The sequence below is a fragment of the Littorina saxatilis genome, linkage group LG6 (genome assembly GCF_037325665.1).
Source record: "Littorina saxatilis isolate snail1 linkage group LG6, US_GU_Lsax_2.0, whole genome shotgun sequence".
NCBI lineage: Eukaryota > Metazoa > Mollusca > Gastropoda > Littorinimorpha > Littorinidae > Littorina > Littorina saxatilis.
The window spans coordinates 6,569,535-6,595,822 of record NC_090250.1 but is presented as its reverse complement, the minus strand read 5'-3'; the positions used below and the strand labels follow the sequence as shown (position 1 = coordinate 6,595,822).

General features: G+C 42.6%; 2 protein-coding genes across 16 annotated transcripts in view; one reads left to right on the top strand and one right to left on the bottom strand.

Moving 5' to 3' along the window:
• LOC138968370 (glycine receptor subunit alpha-2-like) overlaps nucleotides 1-26,288 on the top strand; it is a 146,447-nt gene that overhangs the window by 64,999 nt on the left and 55,160 nt on the right. For all 15 annotated transcript variants that reach the window (XM_070340936.1, XM_070340933.1, XM_070340948.1 and 12 more), the window contains exon 2: nucleotides 16,480-16,604. In XM_070340936.1, the coding sequence (XP_070197037.1) occupies nucleotides 16,504-16,604 (101 nt within the window). In that variant the 5' untranslated portion in view covers nucleotides 16,480-16,503. The remainder of the gene's footprint in view (nucleotides 1-16,479; nucleotides 16,605-26,288) is intronic.
• LOC138969663 (uncharacterized) lies at nucleotides 1,805-12,087 on the bottom strand. The gene is made up of 2 exons (XM_070342520.1): nucleotides 12,001-12,087; nucleotides 1,805-2,941 (listed from the first exon to the last, which is right to left on the bottom strand). Exons 1-2 carry the CDS (start codon nucleotides 12,085-12,087, stop codon nucleotides 1,805-1,807), a joined length of 1,224 nt encoding a protein of 407 aa, XP_070198621.1.

Below are 26,288 nucleotides of genomic sequence, written 5' to 3'. Positions count from 1 at the left end.
TTTTGTGTTTGATCATCTCCTTGCCACCGACTTCCAAACCGTATTTCCCTTGGTATGTATTAGTTTTATTCTCGACTCCTTCACTTTTTGTGTTTGATCATCTCCTTGCCACCGACTTCCAAACCGTATTTCCCTTGGTATGTATTAGTTTTATTCTCGACTCCTTCACTTTTTGTGTTTGATCATCTCCTTGCCACCGACTTCCAAACCGTATTTCCCTTGGTATGTATTAGTTTTATTCTCGACTCCTTCACTTTTTGTGTTTGATCATCTCCTTGCCACCGACTTCCAAACCGTATTTCCCTTGGTATGTATTAGTTTTATTCTCGACTCCTTCACTTTTTGTGTTTGATCATCTCCTTGCCACCGACTTCCAAACCGTATTTCCCTTGGTATGTATTAGTTTTATTCTCGACTCCTTCACTTTTTGTGTTTGATCATCTCCTTGCCACCGACTTCCAAACCGTATTTCCCTTGGTATGTATTAGTTTTATTCTCGACTCCTTCACTTTTTGTGTTTGATCATCTCCTTGCCACCGACTTCCAAACCGTATTTCCCTTGGTATGTATTAGTTTTATTCTCGACTCCTTCACTTTTTGTGTTTGATCATCTCCTTGCCACCGACTTCCAAACCGTATTTCCCTTGGTATGTATTAGTTTTATTCTCGACTCCTTCACTTTTTGTGTTTGATCATCTCCTTGCCACCGACTTCCAAACCGTATTTCCCTTGGTATGTATTAGTTTTATTCTCGACTCCTTCACTTTTTGTGTTTGATCATCTCCTTGCCACCGACTTCCAAACCGTATTTCCCTAGGTATGTATTAGTTTTATTCTCGACTCCTTACCTTTTTGTGTTTGATCATCTCCTTTCCACCGACTTCCAAGCCGTATTTCCCTTGGTATGTATTAGTTTTATTCTCGACTCCTTACCTTTTTGTGTTTGATCATCTCCTTTCCACCGACTTTCTAACCGTATTTCCCTAGGTATGTATTAGTTTTATTCTCGACTCCTTACCTTTTTGTGTTTGATCATCTCCTTTCCACCGACTTCCAAACCGTATTTTCCGTTTGCTTTCGTGTTGCCGCACTTCTTCTCTCTTGTCTAACTGTTCCTGTTGTTGTTAGATCGTCTGGGTCGTTGAGCCGGATAATAATTCAGCCACTTCGCGAAGTCGTCTTCGAACAACCTGTAGCTGGCTTCTCTCCCCTTAACCGTATTTTCCGCTAGGTTTTATTGCTGTTATTCTTCTCGTCTTTTCCCTTCTCTCATTATGTGTCAGTGCAAGTACACTACCCTTGCCTGGCAAAAACACCAGGCCTCCAATAATCCCCCCATCCCAACCCCCCCCCCCCCCCCGGCGCCTGTTTGGTCCCTGAGGGTGGGTACACTCTGTCACAAGACTACAATTTGATCACGTGTCCCTCGAGCCTGTCGCACGTGCTATATGGGTCTGCACGCGCACGGAGAATACTCAAAACAGCCGCGCCTTTGGACGGGCACTCTATCAATTATTAATGACCTAGCCAGTTCACCACGTCGTGGGGATGGAGGGAGCGGGGGCGGGGGGTGGGGGTGGTGTTGTTGTTGGTACATTCGAACCTGCCCATGCGACCAACTCTGTTTAACGACGCCCTGCTCTTCACGACCATGCCTCTTTAGGGCGAGGGCCAGATGTAACAAAGCAAATCACTTCTTATTGTGTTACCCCCTCGTTAAATAAAGAATTGTCATTGTCACCGAAAGAAACCCCGACGAGGTTCTCCTCTACATGAGTGACCTTTCCATAACGATCGCCTGTCTTTAAGGGCCACTTCTGGTTGGTCTGGTTGGTCTGGTTGGTCCCCTGCTGGCTCTCAAAGACAGGCTCCACTGTAGATGGGTGTGGGGGAGAAGGAGGTAAGATAGTGTGGAGGGGGTGGGAGGTGGTCTGGGAGCCAGAACAGGACGTCCTGCATCAGGATACCAAGGAGGGTGTGGGAGGGAGAGGGAGGTGGTCTGGGAGCCAGAACAGGACGTCCTGCACCAGGATACCAAGGAGGGTGTAGGAGGGGGTGGGAGGGGGTCTGGGAGCCAGAACAGGACGTCCTGCACCAGGATACCAAGGAGGGTGTGGGAGGGAGAGGGGGGTGGTCTGGGAGCCAGAACAGGACGTCCTGCCCCAGGATACCAAGGAGGGTGTAGGAGGGGGTGGGCGGGGGTCTGGGAGCCAGAACAGGACGTCCTGCACCAGGATACCAAGGAGGGGGTAGGAGAAGGTGGGAGGGGGTCTGGGAGCCAGAACAGGACGTCCTGCACCAGGATACCAAGGAGGGTGTAGGAGGGGGTGGGAGGTGGTCTGGGAGCCAGAACAGGACGTCCTGCACCAGGATACCAAGGAGGGTGTAGGAGGGAGAGGGAGGTGGTCTGGGAGCCAGAACAGGACGTCCTGCACCAGGATACCAAGGAGGGTGTAGGAGGGGGTAGGAGGGGGTCTGGGAGCCAGAACAGGACGTCCTGCACCAGGATACCAAGGAGGGTGTAGGAGGGGGTGGGAGGGGGTCTGGGAGCCAGAACAGGACGTCCTGCACTAGGATACCAAGGAGGGGGTGGGAGGGGGTCTGGGAGCCAGAACAGGACGTCCTGCACCAGGATACCAAGGAGGGTGTAGGAGGGGGTGGGAGGTGGTCTGGGAGCCAGAACAGGACGTCCTGCATCAGGATACCAAGGAGGGTGTAGGAGGGAGAGGGAGGTGGTCTGGGAGCCAGAACAGGACGTCCTGCACCAGGATACCAAGGAGGGTGTAGGAGGGGGTGGGAGGTGGTCTGGGAGCCAGAACAGGACGTCCTGCACCAGGATACCAAGGAGGGTGTAGGAGGGGGTGGGAGGGGGTCTGGGAGCCAGAACAGGACGTCCTGCATCAGGATACCAAGGAGGGTGTAGGAGGGGGTGGGAGGTGGTCTGGGAGCCAGAACAGGACGTCCTGCATCAGGATACCAAGGAGGGTGTAGGAGGGGGAGACCAGGAGGGTAGGGGAAACTGTGTCTCCAATGTGACACCTCCACTGTGACAGGTCAAGTGATGTAAATGGAAAGAGCGTTGGGTTTATTAGATTGCCGCTCGCTCTCTTTGATGCCAGCGCTAATGGCGACTATAGGCTGCCAAACGGCGACGATGCACCGGGCGGAACCATTATCGTAATTGCGTTGTCCTGTCGGACACCACTCTCTCAGCGGCCATCTTGTCCCGGGTCGCTATCATAGCTTTCGCCAGAGGCGGTCACAACGGTGCGCACGTGCTCGTAAAACGGCTGACCCCGTTTTGTACCCGGCCAGGCAGATAACGCACGGTGGGATGCCATTACAACCCACAGATATAGATGTCTGCCATCACAACCGTGAATTTAGGTAACGGGTACTTCGTGGAACTTAGCACGAGAGCGCAAAACACAGCGTCAAGACTATACCCGTAGATGTCACGTCAGCGAAAGCAAAGCATTGTCTAGGGTAGTTCCTGTGTTGGGCGTCATGATAGGTCGCGAAACAAATGGTACGGCGATGGTATACTGTTTCCTATTAACAGAACATTCGCCGAAAAACGAAAACCCGCAAGGATAATTTTCCAATGCGAAGACCCCTAAAAGATCTGATCTCTGCGAAAGAAGGACATTTAATTTGAAAGTTTCTTGATCGATCAGCTTAAATCATGAGACTTCGATCGCACATGGGAATTATTCATCAGAAATAACCCAGCTGAGCAAAGGAAGCAGTCAGGATCGGTATTTATTCAAGTGGAGGGTTGGTCTTAATCCATATGAAAGCCCGGGCAGGTGTGAGATAGTGAGCAGAGAAAGATTGTGCCTTTGAATTCAAGTTGCAGGTTTTATGCGTGGAGGACTCGGTGTAAAATCAGCTTTAATACACTGTTTACGGCAACGGGAAAAAGTCTAATCACATTTGTCGAGAGCAGAATTCGATCAGCAATGGCGTTATTTCTAAAACGACACAATTAATGTCCGCTAAGATTTGTCGGAATAACCAAGCGCATTGTGTTTGTCCATGATTAGTTTATATGTGTTGTCTTCCTCTCAAAACTTTTCTGACAATTCGCTTCCTTCTATTGTAGCTATTTCTTCTTTTCATCCTATTTTTAGTTACCTGGTGAATTGAAAGGTTTATTCATGTGCGGGTGTTGTTTTTTTTACTTTACTTCTAACAACTTTTCTGATAAATCGTTTTCTTTTTACTGAGTAGTTCTTTTTACATTTAGTCAAGTTTTGACTAAATGTTTTAACATAGAGGGGGAATCGAGACGAGGGTCGTGGTGTATGTGTGTGTGTGTGTGTGTGTGTGTGTGTGTCTGTGTCTGTCTGTCTGTCTGTCTGTCTGTCTGTCTGTCTGTCTGTGTGTATGTGTAGAGCGATTCAGACTAAACTACTGGACCGATCTTTATGAAATTTGACATGAGAGTTCCTGGGAATGATATCCCCGGACATTTTTTTCTTTTTTTCGATAAATGTCTTTGATGACGTCATATCCGGCTTTTTGTAAAAGTTGAGGCGGCACTGTCACACCCTCATTTTTCAATCAAATTGATTGAAATTTTGGCCAAGCAACCTTCGACGAAGGCCGGACTTCGGCATTGCATTTCATTTTGGTGGCTTAAAAATTAATTAATGACTTTGGTCATTAAAAATCTGATGATTGTAAAAAAAAAAAAGTATAAAACGATCCAAATTTACGTTCATCTTATTTTTCATCATTTTCTGATTCCAAAAATATATAAATATGTTATATTTGGATTAAAAACAAGCTCTGAAAATTAAAAATATAAAAATTATGATTAAAACTAAATTTCCGAAATCGTTTTAAAAACTATTTCATCTTATTCCTTGTGGGTTCTTGATTCAAAAAACATATAGATATGATATGTTTGGATTAAAAACACGCTCAGAAAGTTAAAACAAAGAGAGCCGGGTACAGTAAAGCGTGCTATGAAGCACAGCGCAACCGCTGCCGCGCCAAACAGGCTCGTCACTTTCACTGCCTTTTGCACTAGCGGCGGACTACGTTCAGTTTCATTCTGTGAGTTCCACAGCTTGACTAAATGTAGTAATTTCGCCTTACGCGACTTGTTTCTTTTCTTCTCATTTTGATATTCCTAGTGTCCCCAAAGGCTTGTTGAATCAACCGGCCGTTGACTTGGAAGAGTGCCAAGTTATATCGTCTGTTAGTCTCAGTGTCCATTCTCTGTAGCGTGTGTCTCCCTCAGGATTTTCCATCTGGACGAGTTACCGTTCCCTCCTGGGACCAATCTGAATGTAAATTGGCTGGATGAGTTCACTGACGATGGGCTGATTTGACGTGGCAGGCGGGACGCAAAAGAGGCTGCTCCGTTTACAGCACTGTTGAAGCAACGACTTGTCTTTTTGTCGCAGACAAGGATATAAACACCAAAACAGTCAAAACATTTACACAAATACTCCACATATGACTACACGGATCTTTAGTGTTGCCAGTCAAACGAAATTTGATGCGGTTTGTCAATTTGCATCTTCCGCCGAAATGTAATTAACACAAAATAATAAATTAATGAATGTAATTAATTGAACATTTGTAATGTTATTCAAAAATGAACCGCTGGGTTGACATATCTGTGAACGAAACGTGTTTTTTTGTAAATGACTAAACGTTTCAACAACATACCTTTCTTGGGTTTTTATTCAGAATTTTGGAACGTCGGCGCGGCAGTCTATTTGTTTTTGGATCTGTAATTAACACAGACACACACAGACACATACAGACACACACAGACACACACAGACACACACAGACACACACAGACACATACAGACACACACAGACACATACAGACACATACAGACACACACAGACACATACAGACACATACAGACACACACAGACACATACAGACACACACAGACACACACAGACACACACAGACACACACAGACACACACAGACACACACAGACACACACAGACACATACAGACACACACAGACACACACAAAGACATACAGACACATACAGACACACACAGACACATACAGACACACACAGACACACACAGACACACACAGACACACAGACACACACAGACACATACAGACACACACAGACACATACAGACACACACAGACACACACAGACACACGTAGACACACACAGACACATACAGACACACACAGACACACACAGACATACAGACACACACAGACACATACAGACACACACAGACACACACAGACACATACAGACACACACAGACACATACAGACACACACAGACACACACAGACACATACAGACACAGAAACAGAGAGAGACAGAGACAGACACAGCCTAGAAACAGAGAGAAAAATAGAGAGGCACAGACAGACAGACAGACAGACAGACAGACAGACAGACACAACACACAGAGTTCTCTTGAGTAAGAAATCCTAAATGCCATATATTGTTTATGTCATGATAATAATAGAATAAAGTCTTGTTTAGACAGACAGAGAGACCGATACAGAGAGAATACTACATGGCTTGCTGTGTCGTACCAGATTTACAAGAGGTTTTTTTTTTTTTTAAATATTGAACTGCGAGCGAAAGCAAGCTGTTCACTATTGTGAAAAAGCAAGGAGTGTAAATCTGGTACGACACAGCAAGCCATGTAGTATTCTGTTTATCCTACATACTGTACTTACGTGTATTTTACCGAAAACGTCCTCCAGTCGAGACGGCGACACTGAAGACGCTTTTTTTGGAACCTCGATCTCTTCCAAAGCCTCGTGCAATCTCTTACGTCAAAGCAAAGAAACGTCACTCTGGTAAGGGTAGCGTGACGTGTCAGTTCTAAAAATTCGCGAGCGCAATTTTTTTTCTCCGTAATGACGTTTGTCTCGGTGACTCTGGCATCGTAAGCAGTGAAAAAACAGGAGTCCCTGCCAGACTTGCTTGACATGACCTCATTTACATGATATACACACGTGTGGTTTGAACGATATTGTTATGTAATGGGTGATCTCTCTCACGTATGTAGGATAAAGAGAGATAGAGAGGGAGAGAGATATCCTCACCTGACTTCGATTCGTCTGCATTTGTTTGCTATGTGATTCTCTACAAGAACTTCATTTAAAATACTGTTAAAGGTACTAACAAACAGTGGAATATCTTCGTTCGTGAAATGCTCAGCTGTTCTCGTTTGACTGAGACTAGACTGAAAGCGACTCCCCTGTGTCCGAGCAAGCTGTGAAGCCCTCTGAAGGGCCTGATGAACGCTGTGTCACTCTGTGTCTGCCACGACTCACGCGATGCTCAGACCGTACTTAGCTCCCTTGGGCACCTCTCTCGCCCATCTATCTTTGAGGGCCCCAAAGGGGGGGTATCATCACGATCACGGGAAGGGAAATTTTAGCTTTCACGATCACAGTTACCTTGATTTTTGTTTTCACGATCACGAACACCAGTGGCAAATCACGGTCACGGTAAAAGTTGCAGGTACAGAAAGCACGTGTCAAAGTAAACACAACCACACAGTAATTCGCTCTTCTGCATCTATTGTAATTATTCAACACAAAGTGAGAACTGTTGCACTTTCTTCTTATTATTTTTTTAATTCTCTTTCATACACACATAGAAATAATATCATGATTTGTAATCAGTAACAAGAATGTTTTCATTGTTCTCTCTCTCTTTCTCTCTCTCTCTCTCTCTCTCTCTCTCTCTCTCTCTCTCTCTCTCTCTCTCTCTCTCTCTCTCTCTCTCTCTCTCTCTCTCTCCGGCTCCACTCATACACTGACATTCAACTCCCACACCCTCACCGTCTCACACACATGAATATATACTTGCACAATTTCACATTTCCAGAGCTAAATCTTGTAAACCTATTTTCTCAAAAACTATTGGGTGGATTGAAATTAAAGTACATGTATGTGTGATGGGTTCTTTATTTTCAACTTTGCCATACAATTTGAGGTACACCATCGCCTGGATTCATGGCCTTAAAAAACAAACAGGAATGCTACAAGCCAAAAATGGTTTTACCCAAAAGAAGCGCGCAGTGCCAGTGGCGAAGCCACAAGCCTGAGCCTGCGAAGCAGGCGAGCCAACTAGGGGGGTCCGGGGGCATGCCCCCCCGACATTTTTTTCAAAAAACGGTTAAAATCTGTGCAATCTGGTGCATTCTGGGCATCATTTTCAGGGCTGTAATAGTGTTGTGATCTTGTTAAAAATCCCATTTTAGCCTCCCCCCACCACCATTCAACACACCTCCAAACTGATGTGCGCTGGCTTCATTGAGACCGGCGCCCGGTCGCGTTGCGCGATATTCACACGGATCGTTTTTGCGGAAATTTTTCAACTTCACCGGAATAAATTTGACTTTACCGGATTTTGAAAACGGCTTTATCGAATTTCCGGCAATTACCGGAAAAGTAGCATGCCTGACAAAATCCCCAACGAACATGACTTTGATCGTCTTTGACATGAGGATCAAGTGACCCAAACTGGCACGTCTCCCCGCCATTGTTTCTGAATTTAACCCATTGTTGATATTAAAGTTTACAGGCGCTAAAATAAATCCAAGCTTAATGCAAAGAAGCGACAATTAGAATCTATGCCAAGCGTGTCCACGTTGCTGGGATGAAAAAACACATTTCTAGTTTCGGTTTTGGCTACACGCAGACTCGATCTCGAGCCAGTCGAGGTCACACTGAGCGAGTGACAGCCGGACGTGGCAATGTCGACAATGTCAATGATCTCACTCAAACTCAAAGATCTTGAACAAATTTCAAGATCTTTGCCTACATTCAGAACAGTCATAGAGCAACTTAAATCAACATACCTTGATATTTCGTCTTCGGAAAGACCGACCCGTAGAAGGAAGGCATTCTCGCCGCTTGCTTTGGTCTGGCTTGAATCCACAAAATATAACAGAAGTTCGATGACAGTACCACTGCACGCCATTTTTGATCTTCGCGCGGAATTCGAATTTGACTGAATGCACTCAAAACTTTTGCACGAAGCCCTTCCATTGGATGAAGTTTGGGCAGACTTTTGCAATTTGCCTTCTGATTGGATCTCTGTCAAAATCATATTTCTGAATGTGTTGTTGCTTCCCTTCAATCGGGATTGGCTCCTTGACGAATAGAGGATCATAGAGTGATACAGCTGTGAAAAATGTACGTTGAAAATAAAATGCTTTGCAATAATGCCCATCACGATCACGAAAACAAATGACGATCACGATCACGAGACTTGATTTTTTTGTCATCACGGATCACGGGCAAAGTCCCATCACGATCACAGAAATGGAAATTTCGGCAATCACGGTCACAGAAAGGTCAAAAAACGCCAATCACGATCACGATTTTAAACCCTTTGGGGCCCTCATCTTTTTACCGCAACGCCCCAGACAGTGGTTAATAACTACAAGAAATTCAGTTGATCCCAGGATCAACACGGGCCGAAACATTGACAATATAAAAGAAACAGGAAGTTGTACACCTGTTGGTACAGGTAAACAAAATAATAGTGTTGATGTGTCCTGTTAAATTGTCTTTTCGGCGTTTGTACATAAATGGGAGATAACAACTATCGCAATATCAAGGAAGAAGATTGTTGTGAAAGTAATGCAATAATGAATAAGAGCTCAATAATGAATAAGACCTACTGGCTTAACAGAAAGGAAGAAGGCTACTCTACCTTTATGGAAGTGATGCAATAATACTGGTATTGGTGACAGAAATATGTTTTCCACCAAGAAACCGATCGATCAACCAAGGAACCAAAAGACAGAGCGAGCGATAGACGTTGCAACAGGTAGGAATGGTATTGGTTTTGGTCTGAATGAGCGTCATACAGTGGCATGTCACAGTGTAGAAGGGAAAGTAGTAAAAGTAGTTATAAATAGAAATGAATGAAATCAAAGTGTATGATGCAAATAACTTTATTTAAAATTATCACTGAGTCACAAAATAATAAAGCAAGAAAGAATACAGTGTTAGTGAAACTGTTGTAAATGGCAAAATGCTGTTGCCATGAATACACATTTGAATGCTAGTAATGTAGCACCAATATATGACCCATTGTCACACTTAAACGAAGCTCTGGCTGACTTTGTTGAGGATGTGGCCAGGTTTCCTGGGAGGGCAGTAGTCAATGTAAAAGACTATTTCTTTGAAAAAACATATACCATCTAAAGAATGGAAGTAGACTTGATCCGACAACATTTGTGTTGGCCATTGTACCAATCATGAAGTACACGATTTTTTGCAGTCACTGTCTTTTCCCCAGTAAATTTTCGAGTCAGGCGGACCTTTGACCCAGTACATTTCCCGGTAACAGCCATGCAATTCCAGGAAGCGCTGTTGTGTTGAGGCCTTGTTAAGGTTAATTTTTTTCCAAAAAATACTTGTTGAAGTTATTATTATTATTATTATTATTATCATATTATGTTGAAGTAACACGCCGTACAAGCCGTTACGCTGAATGTGTGGAGGTGTCGGGGGCGGGGGGGGGGGGGTGGAGAGAGAGTTGACTCTGATATCTATGAGGCCCTGTAAGCGGCGTTACAGACGGTTTCGGTTTCGGTTTCGAAGGAAGGCAGACAAACCACAGCACGTCTTCCACAGGTTGATTTCTTCCCTTCTAGTGCAGGAATAAAAAATATTCATACGCAAATTGTTAGCAGATGTTAAGATTTTAAGTACAACAATGTTAAAATAGATGAATTTTTTCACATAAAAAATACACATGTTATTGTTTGTTTGAAAGACCCTGGTAAAAATAGACAACAAACTTTCAAGTTTGAAAAGAAAGTACTTTTTGTGTTGTCCGTTTGTGATAAAGTTCACCTGTGCTCTACAATGTCTCCCAAACTGACGACTATATTTTGTACTCATTTACATTGTACAGTGAAGGGTTCGACAGTGGTAGTCTATGAACTCATACACATGTTTTTGTTAGAATTCAAATTCTTGTGACACACTTCTTCTTGTTCATTTCCTGTGCCTGTGATTTGTTTGAGCACATTGTGAGGTATTTGACCACAGACTACAAACGGAAACAAAGAACGAAAAACAAAAATAAAAACATGCACCAGCAATCACAGTCTAGTGCCCTCCAAAGAACACTCGCTGGGGAAAATCAAATTACAAAACTTCGAAAGCACTCACGAGAAACGCGCAAATTCGCAATCACTCCAAGTTCTTATAAAAAAACGCTGGCGCTGGACCCGAGTACTCTTCAGACTGGCTCGCTCCCCCAGTATGAAAGTTTTTGTCTTGTGCACGTGGATTTAAAAAAAAAATAAAAAAATAAAATATTTATTTATTTTACACAATTAAAAAAATTATTAGAGTAAAATAAAACATGAAAACGTTCATAATAAACAATAGTAAACAAGAATTAAAAAAAAAAAATAGACCGCCCATGCCGGGAATCGAACCCGGATCACTTTGGCCATAGACGAATCGCTTTCCACCCGGATCATTTGGATTTAAAAAAAACCAAAAACAAACAAATTATTTATTTATTTTACACAATTAAAACAATTATTAGAGTAAAATAAAACATTAAAACGTTCATAATAAACAATAGTAAACAAGAATTTAAACCAAAAAAAATAGACCGCCCATGCCGGGAATCGAACCCGGATCACTTTGGCCATAGACGGACGTGCTACGACAACTTTACTGGAGTTGTGCGCCTTGAATCACTGTGTGTATCTGTCGCTCTCTGTCTTTCAGTCTCACCGAGACCACACACTGCATTGTAGTTTCTTTGCCGAGACCAACGGCGACTTCCTGTCACGTGGTACATACGTCACAGAAATCCCCCATGAACAAAAATTTCTCCACCTGCAAGCTACTTACCCGACGCCAAAGACGAGCCGCTCCGGCGGCCCGTCAATAAACGCCGCACCAGAACAGTGGATCCGTATACGTACTGCTGCAGGCAATTTGGTTCACAGCGAAGCGCGCCATAGATTCAGGCAGTATATTACGTACCCTACACGACTGGCTCGTGTCAGACTTGACTGCATTGACATCATTGTCTTGTTCGGAGAACGGTGGAATTAACACAATGGGGGTCATCTTGCAATCGCAAAACTAGGTGTGTAGGGAGGTTGTGTGTGTGTGGAAGCTGTGTAACGAATGTCTGGAACCTGTCTTATTCTTTTCTTGTATTCTTCTTCTTGAAGGTGGTCCATATTAGGGGACACACACACATACTTTAATTGAGAATTTGCTATTATTTTTCGTTTGCGCTAGAAAGACGGAACCAACACAGGTAAAATATGAAAACTACAAACATAACTGTCTTTTAAAGCTTACTATGAATGTGATCTGCTTTGTCTTTGGACGACACTAGTCCGTATTAAGCGGCAAATTTAAAGCGAACGCTATGAGAAGTGTAACAAAAGAAAACTTCTAACGGTTTTGTGGTTTGTGTTTGTGCAACTGTTTTGACATGTGCCAATTATCCAGAAAGGGTAAACATTGCGAATAAAACTGTTTTCGACCGCTCTTGCACCGTTATTTTGTTAGAACAAGCGGTGGTCCGTATAAGGAGCGGGTCAATATTTGGGACCCTTCCCAAACATGTAGTTATTGTTTTCCGATACATTCTGCACCAATTATCAATGTCGTCGTTCGGAATATTTTCTGTTAATCCCTTCCTCGATAGGGGATTAATGTTCGCTTCGGCCTCGTAAATTACAAGAATGAGCTTTATATCTCGAGTTAATCGGATATGTTGGACGTCAGCAAAGGAAAATTGGCCAAATCTATTGCAGAACACGCTGCCGACTTTGTCTTGGAAAAAGACAGTAATTAGAGGGATATGGGATCGTTCAGGATGAGGTGAGGGGGAGGGGGGGGGGTAGAAGAGAGGAGAGGAGATGAGCTTGCTAGGGGAGCTGAGATTGTGTGTGTGTGTGTGTGGGGGGGGGGGGTTGCTTCCTACAACAATGTAGTGGCATGCTAATAAAAACAGGCAAATGAATAAAATACAAAAAGCGATTTGAGAACGACAAACAGGTGCAGCCTGTCGATGCGATGAAGCCGTAATGTTCTTTGCCAGAAGCCAGATATTCATTGGGCAAAGTCCACTTCGCGAAGTCTACTTCACAAAGCTCACTGCACGAAGCTTTGGCACTGAAGTTTCGGTAAAACGACTTCACAAAGTCAACTTCGGGCTAGATTAATATCAGGCGAAGAAAAGACAATTTTTAATGACCTGTACGTATGTGTGGCGTGGTTTTTATGTATGTGCGTTGTTGGTTTAAACCTATTTTCTTCAGTAAGTAAAGGGTGACATATATATATGTATAGGTTACAACACGAGTGGTTTTTTATATGGCTTGTATTTCAGTCAAGACCCAGCGGATGAATATCATCGGGAGACACGAGCCTCTGGCGAGTGGCTCTCGATTGATATTCCCGCTGGGTCTTGACTGAAATACAAGCCATATAAAAAAAAAACCACTCGTGTTGTAATCTGTATATCCCATTCTACCATCAAACACAAAGTGTAGACTACTAGCGGCACTGTTGCGATCTGTGCAGTGTAAAACATTGTTGCCAGCGAGACTTAGCCCTTTTGCAACCTTAAACTAAGTGACCGTCGCTGAAAAAATAAAACGAATGAGTGCATCGATAAGTACGCGATAACACTACTTTCAGACCATTTAAAAGCTTTAAGTAAAGGTTCATAAGTCAAGTTGCAAGTCGTATAGAAATTAATTTAGTTGAAGCGCACAATTCTTTTGTTTTGCGTTTCAGGTCGGCAGAACGGGCGAAACGGGTTTGGGACCCATTTGGCTTACTCGATTCAGAATCGATTCCACGTTGTTTTTCTCGAACGTGTGTAATTAGGCTTATTGACAGAGAAGCAAATTTTAGGGAACAAATATGTAGGTTTAGATTTAACCATTTGCTCCCTATTTGAAATGTATCTACGTGATAAACTGTTTTGCGAGTGTGTTTGCATGGATGAACTTAAACTGGTATGGGTGAGAGGAAAACGCGACCGACACGTCTGTCACCGCCGATTGATTGCATTTTGAAGGAATATGACTGGATTACGGAAAAATACACACATGTTAAGTTCTCGGATACCTTCATCGCCAACGTGGACTTACTGCAGAGCCAGGCAAAAGAGTAGACTTGCTCGCGAAACACGTGAAACAGCCGATAGATTGATAGCGAAGCCCAACCGTGCCAGGTAAGGACGGTCTCAAAAGTCGTCTGCTAACGAAGCAAGGGAGAGTACTCGTGTTTTTGTTTTGGTTCGCTAGCATCTGGTTATCTTGTAAGTTGAATGTTCGTTTTTTTCGACCTGCATTGCTTTCATAATGAAAGAAACGTTTGCTTATTGCATCTCATACATCAGATCAGTTCTGAGATTCATTTTTGCGTGCAACTGATATGGTTTTCTGAGCCGTGCAATACGATTTTGGAACTTCATACAAATGTGTCACATTGTTCGGCGCGAGGTCAAAGGTCGGGAGCAAAGTAGTTCTTCGCCCAAATCGGAATCTGCACTATCATATATTTTTTTGAGTCCATGATGTATTTATTGAGCTATAAAAATACAACATATATACCCATACTGAAGTAACAGAGACAAAGAAGGGAGGTCATGGGATATATATATATATATATATATACGTACAATCAAGAGTCACTCGAGACCATACAACCAGCTTCGCTTGTATTGTGTTCAGCCTTAGATTTACATTCGAACAGGAATGACTTAAGTAATAGGGGAAGGGCTCCTAACTATGACCATCTCCTAATATGGACGACTTCCTGTTCTGACAAACTAACAGTGTTAGAGCGCAAAACAACTCCATTCGCTGCATATAGCCTTGGTTAACTAAAGAGATAAGACCTACCAACCACAAAATAAAACTTATTTGCAAAAAAACAAGTATGAAACAAAAAGTGGTCCATATTTGGGACCCTTCCCCTAGATAAAGTTTCGACCAAATCAGAATAGTAATATTACCCTTACAAAATATGTCAAATGAAAATCTACGAAATAGCTTGTAAAATTCAAACAAAACAAAAAAGTCTGAGAAGAATGTAAGATATGGTGTTGCTGGTTTATCAAACTCAAAGGGATTGAATTCGCTATGTTCTGTTTGTTCAGCTCTTGTCTAACTTTGTGAATTATTTGACACGAGTAAATATCAAGAACCGAGGAATAACATGCTAGCTTTCTAAAAGTGCTTTGAAAACAATGGTTTACTGTGGCCGTAATGTTTGCACAATGCAGTCAGCATTGTTTTCATGGCGGCCTATTGTTTGGGACCTTTGATTTATTCCTCCTGTATAACTGCAGAGAAATGCACTGACAGCCCGACGCCCGTGTCAAACACACAAAGGCGGCAGTGACGTCATCTGGGCTGATTGGTATACACACACACACACACACACATTTGGCTGCTCGGTTTCCTTCAGCTTGGTCAAATAAAGCGAGAAAACGAGTTCAACACAGCCTGACAATTGCAACCTTTATTGTAAACCTTTTTACTTTTTTTTTAACCTTTTTTTTTTTGGGGGGGGGGGGGGGGCTGGGGGGGGGGGGGGGGCGAAACAACTGCTTGAGTTCGTGTGTGTTTGAGTGTGTGTTTGAGTGTGTGTTTGAGTGTGTTTTTGAGTATGTGTTTGAGTGTGTGTTTGAGTGTGTGTTTGAGTGAGTGTGTGTCCGTGTGTGTGTTCGGGGGTGTTGAATAAATACAGCATAACGTAACATGCATGAGAATCACGAGTAACAACACGCATCGTTCTCTCAAACTTGAACGAATGGGATTTTGCATGCGACGATGGTACCATTCCCAACGTGTCGTTTTGAAGACTAATATTTTCCGCGTGTGTTGAATTTCTCACACGAAAATATGAAGCTAATCTTCGTTTATTATATAACAGTCTACCTGATTATTACGTGTGCTGCACGCTGCTCTATATAAATGCTGTGCCCAGTTATTGGAGTTAAATCTGCAGGCAAGTAAAAATCATCCTCCAACTCCCCCCCCCCACCCCCCACCCCAGCCCAAAACACACACGGACAAACACACACGGACACACACACTCAAACACACTAGCACCATCACACAACCACCACCCCCCCCCACACACACACACACACACACTCACACATATATCTATACTATCTTTTTTTGTGGCCTAAACTGAAAACTGTAACGTTGCAGGCAAAACAGGAAGGTCTTACCGCAAGATGAGTTATTTTTTGATGTTATTGTACAGTGAAAAAAAACTTTTAAAACCCCCAATTAAAGACTCCTTCCCTTTAAAGACACTGGTTTCTCACATTGTCGATTCATAACCTCTGTAAATTGACCTTCATTTTGAGACTCCCTCCTTTTTAAGACCTGATTTCAAGTTCCTCAGATCGTTGGAGCATCTTTTAAAGGGGTTGGACTGTAATGATCTTTATTTAATTGAGATGTTTCATTGCAGGAGGGAAGGGTGCGAAAGACGAAGATGAACTACTCTCCGTGTCTTCCTGTGATGGTGGTGGCGCTCGTTTTCTTCCTCACGGACATGGTCGACTGCATCGGGCCAAGCTCCGGCAACCAGACCCGGTAAGGAAGTGTGTGTGTGTGTGTGTGTGGTGGGGAGTATATGTGTGTGTGTGTGTGTGTGTGTGTGTGTGTGTGTGTTTGAGTGTGTGTGTGTGTGTGTGTGTGTGTGTGAGGGAGGGGGGGTGGTATAAATTATCGGGTCTAAAAAAAAGTACCCAAAAAGACATTGAAACGTCAGTACCGAGAAATGGAAAAACTAAGCGAAGGGACAATGAAATCCGAATGACAACACAGTGGTTCCAACAGGATGGAGCCCCACCACATTCTCAGAGAAATCCAGAACATCCCACAGGAAACATTCCCCAATGTAATGAACAATATGGCAATGAGGATGCAGTCTGTCATTGGAAAACGGGGTGGCTACATTGATCACGTGGTGTGAAGAAACAGACGATCTCAACTGAAAGCTGTGAACTGGGGACAAAACTTCTATGAACTGACTAAAGTATCACGCAAAAATGATTTCAATAAAGTTACTGACTTGTCTGTAGTATTGAAAGAAAATCGGGTACTTTTTTTTTAGACACCCTGTGTATGTGTGTGTGTGTGTGTGTGTGTGTGTGTGTGTGTGTGTGTGTGTATGTGTGTGTGTACGTGCGCGTGTGTGTGCGCGTGTGTGTGCGCGCGCGCGTGTGTGTGTGTGTTTGTCTGTGTGTGTGTGATACTGCCTCCGTTGGATCGCGCTTTGACTTAAACAAGGAAAATAACTAAGGCAAAGGAACAGAAGATAATTATCGGTGAACTACGTACCAATATTACAATCGCGGGAAAACCATAACAGAACAAAGGAATGCACGGTGGCTTGCTGAAAGGGTTATTTAACCACCAGCGCCAAACGCAAGATTGCATGTTATCACCGCAGCGTCGCTTGTTTACCGAAGACTGGTTTTGGGGTATGTAGTGTTTGTATGGTAATCCGTCTTTGTTGGGCGCTGAATTGCACTCAAAGCCAATTGACATTTCCCACACTACTTCTTCTTGTCTTCTGGGTAGTAAAGTGATTAATGTGCTGAGTGTTCCTCCCAGTCTGATTATCGGTGTTTCCGCACCTGAGTGCTTTGATCTCGCCGCGCCCGATTGATTGAACACGGGTCTCGCTCTCTCTCTGTTCGCCGAGCTGCAAAATGGACGCAGTCAACTTGATTGCCTTGCCCGACCGATACCTGCACTGTTCCGACACAACTCTTTCAGTTCAACCTTTTTTTTGAGATGGGTTGTTTGTTGTTGTTTTGTTGTTGTTGCTGCTGCTGCTGTTGTTGTGTCGTTGGTAGTTTTTTTTTATATATATGTTTTTTATATAGTGGGCCCATAGGAAGTAATGCGATAAAAGGAAGACCAAGCACTTTTGGGAGCTCTTTTTGGGGATTCATTTTTGAAACTGTATTACTGTCGTCTTTAAATGTCCATGCCTTTTCACAATCTTTTACGCATGCGTCAAAACATTCGTGGAATGGCCATTTCCTGTTGGTTTGGGGGTATTTTCGGTTCTCTCTGATGTTATTATCCTCGGATCAGTGACCTTGGGTCACTTGATGTTCTCGTTTTCCTTAAACCTATGGATTCATTCATTGACATATTTGTCAGAAGATTGTTAAGTCAGTATTGTCCGCCCAGATCAGCTTCGTTCTAAAGAACACGTACAGTCAAACATTGAATGATAATGTTGTAATCTTGTGTTGTTTGCGACGGTTTATGGCATTGTAATTTATGTTTTGAAAGATAAATCGTCGGGGAATCTTTTCCGTGTGTCGGCAACCTCTAAGCCGACCACCAGGAGTGCAGCCATTACTTGACCCTTTATAATCCCTGACCTCCTGGATATAAGGTTAAAATCTTAATCTTGAGAGTTTCACATTTTGACCAATTGGCAGCATGCAAACCACACGACCTTTCACAGTTGCATGTGGGTTTTTTATTGTACGCAAATTGTGCGAGCTGTCGAAGAAGAGAATTAAGATTTCCTTCAAAACAAAACAAACAAGTCGCGTAAGGCGAAAATACAACATTTAGTCAAGCTGTCGAACTCACAGAATGAAACTGAACGCACTGCATTTTTTCACAATGACCGTAGTCCGCCGCTTGTGCAAAACGGAGTGAAACTGACGAGCCTGTTCAGCGCGGTAGTGGTTTCGCTGTGCTGCATAGCACGCTTTTCTGTACCTCTCTTCGTTTTAACTTTCTGAGCGTGTTTTTAATCCAAACATATCATATCTATATGTTTTTGGAATCAGGAACCGACAAGGAAATCGATTTCGGAAATTTCATTTTGATCATAACTTTTATATTTTTAATTTTCAGAGCTTGTTTTTAATTTGAATATAACATATTTATATGTTTTTGGAATCAGAAAATGATGAAAAATAAGATGAACGTAAAGTTGGATCGTTTTATTAAAAATATAATTTTAATCACAATTTTCAGATTTTTAATGACCAAAGTCATCAATTAATGTTTAAGCCACCAAGCTGAAATGCAATACCGAAGTCCGGCCTTTGTCGAAGATTGCTTTACAAAAATTTCAATCAATTTTATTGAAAAATGAGGGTGTGACAGTGCCGCCTCAACTTTTACAAAAAGCCGGATATGACGTCATCAAAAGTATTTATCGAAAAAATGGAGAGAAAAAAAGTCCGGGGATATCATTCCCAGGAACTCTCATGTAAAATTTCATAAAGATCGGTCCAGTAGTTTGGTCTGAATCGCTCTACACACACACACACACAGACACACGCACAGACACAGACACAGACACAGACACACACACACACACACACACACACACACACACACACACACACACACACACACACACACACACACACACACAGAGAATACTACATGGCTTGCTGTGTCGTACCAGATTTACACGAGTTGTTTTTTTAAATATTGAACTGCGAGCGAAAGCGAGCTGTTCACTATTTGAAAAAGCAACGAGTGTAAATCTGGTACGAAACAGCAAGCCATGTAGTATTCTGTTTATCCTACATACTGTACTTACGTGTATTTTACTGAAAATGTCCTGCATTCGGGGCAGCTAAATTGAAGACGCTTGTTTTGGAACCTCGATCTCTTTTAAAGCCTCGTGCAATCTATTACGTCAAAGCAAAGAAACGTCACTCTGAAAGTGTGGCGTGACGTGTTAGTTCAAAAAATTCATCGAGGGTAATTAGCGAGCGCAATTTTTTTGTCTATAATGACGTTTGTCTCGGTGACTTTGGCATCATGAGCAGTGGAAAAACAGGTCCCTGCCAGACTTGCTTGACATGACCTCATTTACATGATACACACACGTGTGATTTGAACGATTATTATCTCACGGGTGTCTCTCTCACGTATGTAGGATAAACACACATACACCACGACCCTCGTCTCGATTCCCCCTCTATGTTAAAACATTTAGTCAAAACTTGACTAAATGTAAAAACACAAGAGCAACCAGTTTTGGTTAATTCTGTATCAAATTTTCGTCAGACAGTCGCTGACTTCATCAGGATGGCAAGGATAGGTTAGGAATGATGGCACCCTTGTATAGTCTGCAAAATCTATATCGTCTGGTCGTCGATTAGAAGGGGAAATTCGATTTCCCTGAAAAGTCTTCAAACTCGATATTTTTTCCGTTCTTAATCAATATTTTTTTGGTGTGCCAAAAAAGCTGTATGTACGGGAGGAAAAAGTAGGGTCGGTTGAGGATTGGGAACATTGAACTTTGGCCTTAGCCTTATGGACTGAACCTTTTGAATGACATGACCTGGGTTTTTTCTTCACAACCTCCCGCTTCGGAAAGGAGTACTAAGAAGTGACTTTCGGTGTGTTTTCCTGGTGTCCTATCTCCTTAGCTCCCCGCTGCCCCCTTTCAGATCTCCCAACAGACGCTCTAGCTAGAGGGTCCCGGGACCCCACATTATAATTTTTAGGGGTTCAAGGACCCTCTCAGTGTAATTGTAGATGGTCCAACCCCTGGGAGAACTTTTGGCAATTCTGTGAAATCTTCACAAAAGTGTTATTTGTCATATCGGTTTAATTTACTCCGTAAACTTGGGTTGGTAGATATCCGGCAGGACATTTATTCGTCTTCAAACTACAGCCATGTGTACGATCTTGACAGTTCTGTATGGAAACTAGCAGACGATTTCATCAGTACCATGGTACGCATGGTTACACAATTTAGTGAGTCCCGGGACTCGCTCTTTTCAAGTTTAGTGCGTCCCGGGACCCGCTCTTTTCAAGTTTAGTGCGTCCCGGGACCCGCTCTTTTCAAGTTTAGTGCGTCCCGGGACCTGCTCTTTTCAAGTTTAGTGCGTCACGGGACCCTCTCTTTTCAAGTGTAATGCGTCCCGGGACTCGCTCTTTTCAAGTTTAGTGCGTCCCGGGACCCGCTCTTTTCAAGTTTAGTGCGTCCCAGGACCCGCTCTTTTCAAGTTTAGTGCGTCCCGGGACCCGCTCTTTTCAAGTTTAGTGCGTCACGGGACCAGCTCTTTTCAAGTGTAGTGCGTCACGGGACCCGCTCTTTTCAAGTGTAGTGCGTCCCGGGACCCGCTCTTTTCAAGTTTAGTGAGTCCCGGGACTCGCTCTTTTCAAGTTTAGTGCGTCCCGGGACCCGCTCTTTTCAAGTTTAGTGCGTCCCGGGACCCGCTCTTTTCAAGTTTAGTGCGTCCCGGGACCCGCTCTTTTCAAGTTTAGTGCGTCCCGGGACCCGCTCTTTTCAAGTTTAGTGCGTCACGGGACCCTCTCTTTTCAAGTTTAGTGCGTCACGGGACCCTCTCTTTTCAAGTGTAATGCGTCCCGGGACTCGCTCTTTTCAAGTTTAGTGCGTCCCGGGACCCGCTCTTTTCAAGTTTGGTGCGTCCCGGGACCCGCTCTTTTCAAGTTTAGTGCGTCCCGGGACCCGCTCTTTTCAAGTTTGGTGCGTCCCGGGACCCGCTCTTTTCAAGTTTAGTGCGTCTCGGGACCCGCTCTTTTCAAGTGTAGTGCGTCCCGGGACTCCCTTCACGACTTTCAAGTACATTGTTTCCGACTTCTTGTGCGTATGTGACGCAGGGACGCACAGTTTGGGGAGCCCTGCCCTTTATCGTGCGATGCGATGGGAGATGGGTTGACACGGGCATTGTGAAACCTGCCTGACAGCCTCTCTGGACTACCCAGTGAATCACTAAATTGCTTTAGAGCTTTTGTTACGGAATGTTTTACCATATATTATTCATTAGTTTCATTTGGTGAGGCTGTTGTTTTTGTTGTTAATCATTTGTGTTATTTGATGTGGCGACATTGTTTTTGTTGTCACAAAGAGACCGTATTTCCATAGCTATAAAGGGACTGAGAGAGTTGGCAAAGCGGAAAACCTTAGGTTTCACAAAGGCCGTTCACCTCTGATCACAATAGCTTGAATCATCCATCGAGGGTTACGTTAATGATACAACTGAGAGAAGATCAAAGTTAGAACAAAATAGAGCTGCTGCGGTTTTTCTTATGTTTTTGTTGTTGTTGTTGTTTCTTTCTTTCATTATTTGGTGTTTAACGTCGTTTTCAACCACGAAGGTTATATCGCGACGGGGAAAAGGGGGGAGATGGGATAGAGCCACTTGTTAATTGTTTCTTGTTCACAAAAGCACTAATCAAAAAATTGCTCCAGGGGCTTGCAACGTAGTACAATAATTATATGACCTTACTGGGAGAATGCAAGTTTCCAGTACAAAGGACTTAACATTTCTTACATACTGCTTGACTAAAATCTTTACAAACATTGACTATATTCTATACAAGAAACACTTAACAAGGGTAAAAGGAGAAACAGAATCCGTTAGTCGCCTCTTACGATATGCTGGGGAGCATCGGGTAAATTCTTCCCCCAAACCCGCGGGGGGTGTTGTTGTTGTTGTTGTTGTTTTTGTATTTTGCATTCGAGCTTGCTTAATAGCGTTTAGACATGGTTGTAATATCAAAGTTATTGTTTCCGCAAACATCAGCAGAGAAGTCAAACACATGTTTTTCTCTCCGTTTTATTAGTGAACAATGTGGAAATAACAGTAATTTGATTGGAAAGTCCCTTCATCTATGTATCATAAACCATGTAACCTTCATTTTCAACGGTCGCTCTAATAGTTTGCGGCTCTTTTTCTTAGTATAGCAAACTAATGGCACATATAGCTACCTGTGTGCAATCGTGTCTGAAGAGTTGAGTCATACACCTTTAACTTAATGTTGATAAACAAAATGTTGAAATTTTAGTTTCCATGTCCCACTGTGCGATTATAGTATCGGGCATTGTAATTTATCTTTTCTTTTTATGTAGGACGCCAGACTGTCTACCTTTTGGAAGATTTACTTGCTACAATCAATAATGATACTTAAAATACACTGTTTTTCTCTTTAAGTCATTTGACCACATTCGGTGTGTTTTTGCTTCAATGTATGTAGATTAATAGTATTTAATAAAATACAAAATTTGCTTTTAAATTGACTTAGTAAAAATTATTATGAAAAATAAGCAAAGCGATGAATCAAAACATGTTAGTACACGGATGACAAGATAATTTCAAAGCTATTCATCGGAATGATTGGAACTTTTGCAGAAATGTTTTAGACATTCTGATAGATGTTTCGTTTCAGAGGATATATTAGCTCTAAGAAAAAAAAGTTAGTGATACAAATGTTGACTTTGTTGGTACAAAATTTATGAAAACTGGAAAATGTGTATCTTTTAAACTGTTTTTCCTAAAGCTTATCCTTTGGAACAAAACATATCTTAACATGTCTAAAATAAAACTTCAAATCATAATGATGAATAGTTTTGACATTATCTTGTCATCCGTGAACTAATAAGTTTCGATTCAACGCTTTGCTTATTTCTCGTTTTATAATTTCTACTAAAGTAAATCTCAGAGCAGTTTTTTGGGGGGACCATATACAATCATTCTACGTACATTGAAGCAAATAAACCCTAAATTTTAACACAAACAGTTCTGTTTCATGAATATTGTGGTCAAATGCCTTGAAGAGAAAAACGGTGTATTTCATGGTAGCTCCTGCCCTTAAGAGCACAGGCGCTAGTTTGTTCATGTTATTTAGTGTGCTCAACCCGATTCTGTCACCCATTGTCAAGTCTGAATTAAAATGCAAGTCGGTCACACCTTCTGATGCGTCCTCTTTTCCTGCACACTTATTGCATCCTTGACAATCATTACATCATTGACAATCATTACATCATTGACAATCATTGCATCCTTGACAATCATTGCATCATTGACAATCTGTACATCCTTGACAATCATTACATCATTGACACTCATTACATCATTGACAATCATTGCATCATTGACAATCATTGCATCATTGACAATCATTGCATCATTGACAATCATTGCATCATTGACAAGCATTACATCATTGACAATCATTGCATCATTGACAATCTGTACATCATTGACAATAATTGCATCATTGACAATCATTGCATTATTGACACTTATTGCATCATTGACAATCATTACATCATTGACACTCATTACATCATTGACAATCATTGCATCATTGACAATCATTGCATCATTGACAATCATTGCATCATTGACAATCATTACAAAATTGACACTTATTGCATCATTGACAATCATTACATCATTGAAACTTATTGCATCATTGACAATCATTACATCTTTGACACTCATTGCATCATTGACAATCATTACATCATTGACAGTCATTACATCATTGCATTATTTCCCGAGTACAGTGTGCATTCAATTCAACAACTCCATGAAGGACAGCAGGGATATCTTTACGACCACGGAATTTGCCTTTTTAGGGAATCGATGTTTTCAATTTCCTCCCAGATGGCCGTTTAACAGATATCGGTTTTTTAGGCCGTATGCTCGCCGCCTTATCAGCAGGGCAAGTACCGGGAGGGTGGTCGATCTAGTTTGTATGGCACTGAAGCCGCACACAGACTGACGCCATTGTTGCTTGGTGCAGGAAGGGAAACCAAATACACATGATTGACGAGCCTCTGGTGGGAAAAAAAAGAAGAAAAAAAACCGGCACCAAGGATGATCAACTTCGTGTTCTACAGTTGATATACGTGCCACAAAAGTTGCTGTCACTAGTGGATACTCCCACCTCCCCCCACCCCCCCCCCCCCCCTTCCGCAATCTTTGAAGTAAGCCTATTCAGTTGTTCTTGACACATCCACGCAAAACAAAAGAGCGCCATTAGAATTCTGTTCAGTAGATCGCAAGTCAACATTTTCCATTTCAATGCATGGAAGCCAAACCCGACGACCCTGAATAACCTGTATTTTTCGGGGCTTTGGCCTAGCTATCGGCGAACATTTTGGTGTGTTGAGAAGTGTTACTGGCTGGAGACAACAGCGACATCTATCTCCAGTCACATCTGATTATATATAACACATTGTGGCAACTGCTCGGTGCATGTGGATAAGCTCCAATCATTTTTATGTCGTCGCTGAACCTTTTTCCGGGGGAGCAATCTACAGATATCACCAGAGATATATGCGTCTGCTGGTGCTACTGCGAGGGTTCAAGTTATAGGCTGTGAGCAGGTCGATTTTTTGCTTCTTTTGTTAGGTAAGTGCAGCAAAGATTGTATAAAACATCTGTTTCCACGCAAGCCATGATTTATATAACAATAGATCAGCTCAGACTTTTACATTGCATTTTTCCACTTCGCACATTTCACCGAAAAAATGTCAACACCGCGCAAAAGGTAGCAAGGCTGTTGAGTGACATGTCTTCAATGACGAGAATGTTCTTACCCCCATGTAAAAGCCTGGAAGGATGTCTTGTGCCCTACGATAACAGATAGTTTACACGGGTTTGAAGGAATCTTTAACGTGAGCAGAGATGAGCAATGGTGACTGCTTGCTTCCATACCCGGCTCGTCAGTTTCAGCTTTGGAGCAGGAGTCAGTGTATGAGGCATTCTGTACCAGTTGTTGGGTTCAATCGAGGTTGTCCAATGTTATGATTTTTTCATCTCACTTACTCTATTAAACATTTCGCATGCATTCGTTGAGAGTGGTTGCTTTCCTTTATTCATCAGGTCCAAAATACAAACAACGTATACATAACATGAATACTACAGATCAGGGGCATGACTTTCAATAAGGAACGCTCCTATTCATAAGGTCTCATCACGTTAGTCTTTCTTCGTTTTCAACCAATGGCAACCAAATTGTCAGCTGTGTTTCGATCAGGATTTTCAGCCTGGTTGCTGTCAAATATAACGCGGCCGGTGATATCTTTCGTGAATAGACCGACTGATCTACATATAGACGACATGTCACTTGACGGGTCGATTTCCAAGTTTAACCGAAACACATAAAGCGTAATATTGCTTCCCATTTAAATAAACGCCATGCAGAAAATAGGAAGAAAAACACACACGTCAAAAGTCAAGGTCTTTGGGCAGAAAACGTGGAAACATTTTTGTAATGTAGTTAGAATTGTTCACGTCAACTGCATCGATAGTATCGACCCAGATACAGGACCGGGAAACATTGTTTTACAAACAACGAAAACACCGTGATCCATCAATGGAATCCCGGCTGCTGTTCTTGCAAACACAGGAAAATATTCACAGTGTTCGTAAGTTTTGTTTCGTTTGCAGTTAGCCATTATGATTGAAACGCATCTCTAATAGCTCCAGGCTCTGGTTCCTGGAAACCGGAAAT

Coding starts and splice junctions, on each gene's coding strand:
- LOC138969663 (XM_070342520.1), bottom strand. CDS start 12,087: ATGACCCCCATTGTGTTAATTCCACCGTTCTCCGAACAAGACAATGAT. Junction 2,942..12,000: donor ACACGAGCCAGTCGTGTAGG/GTACGTAATATA, acceptor TCTGGCTCCCAG/ACCACCTCCCACCCCCTCCT.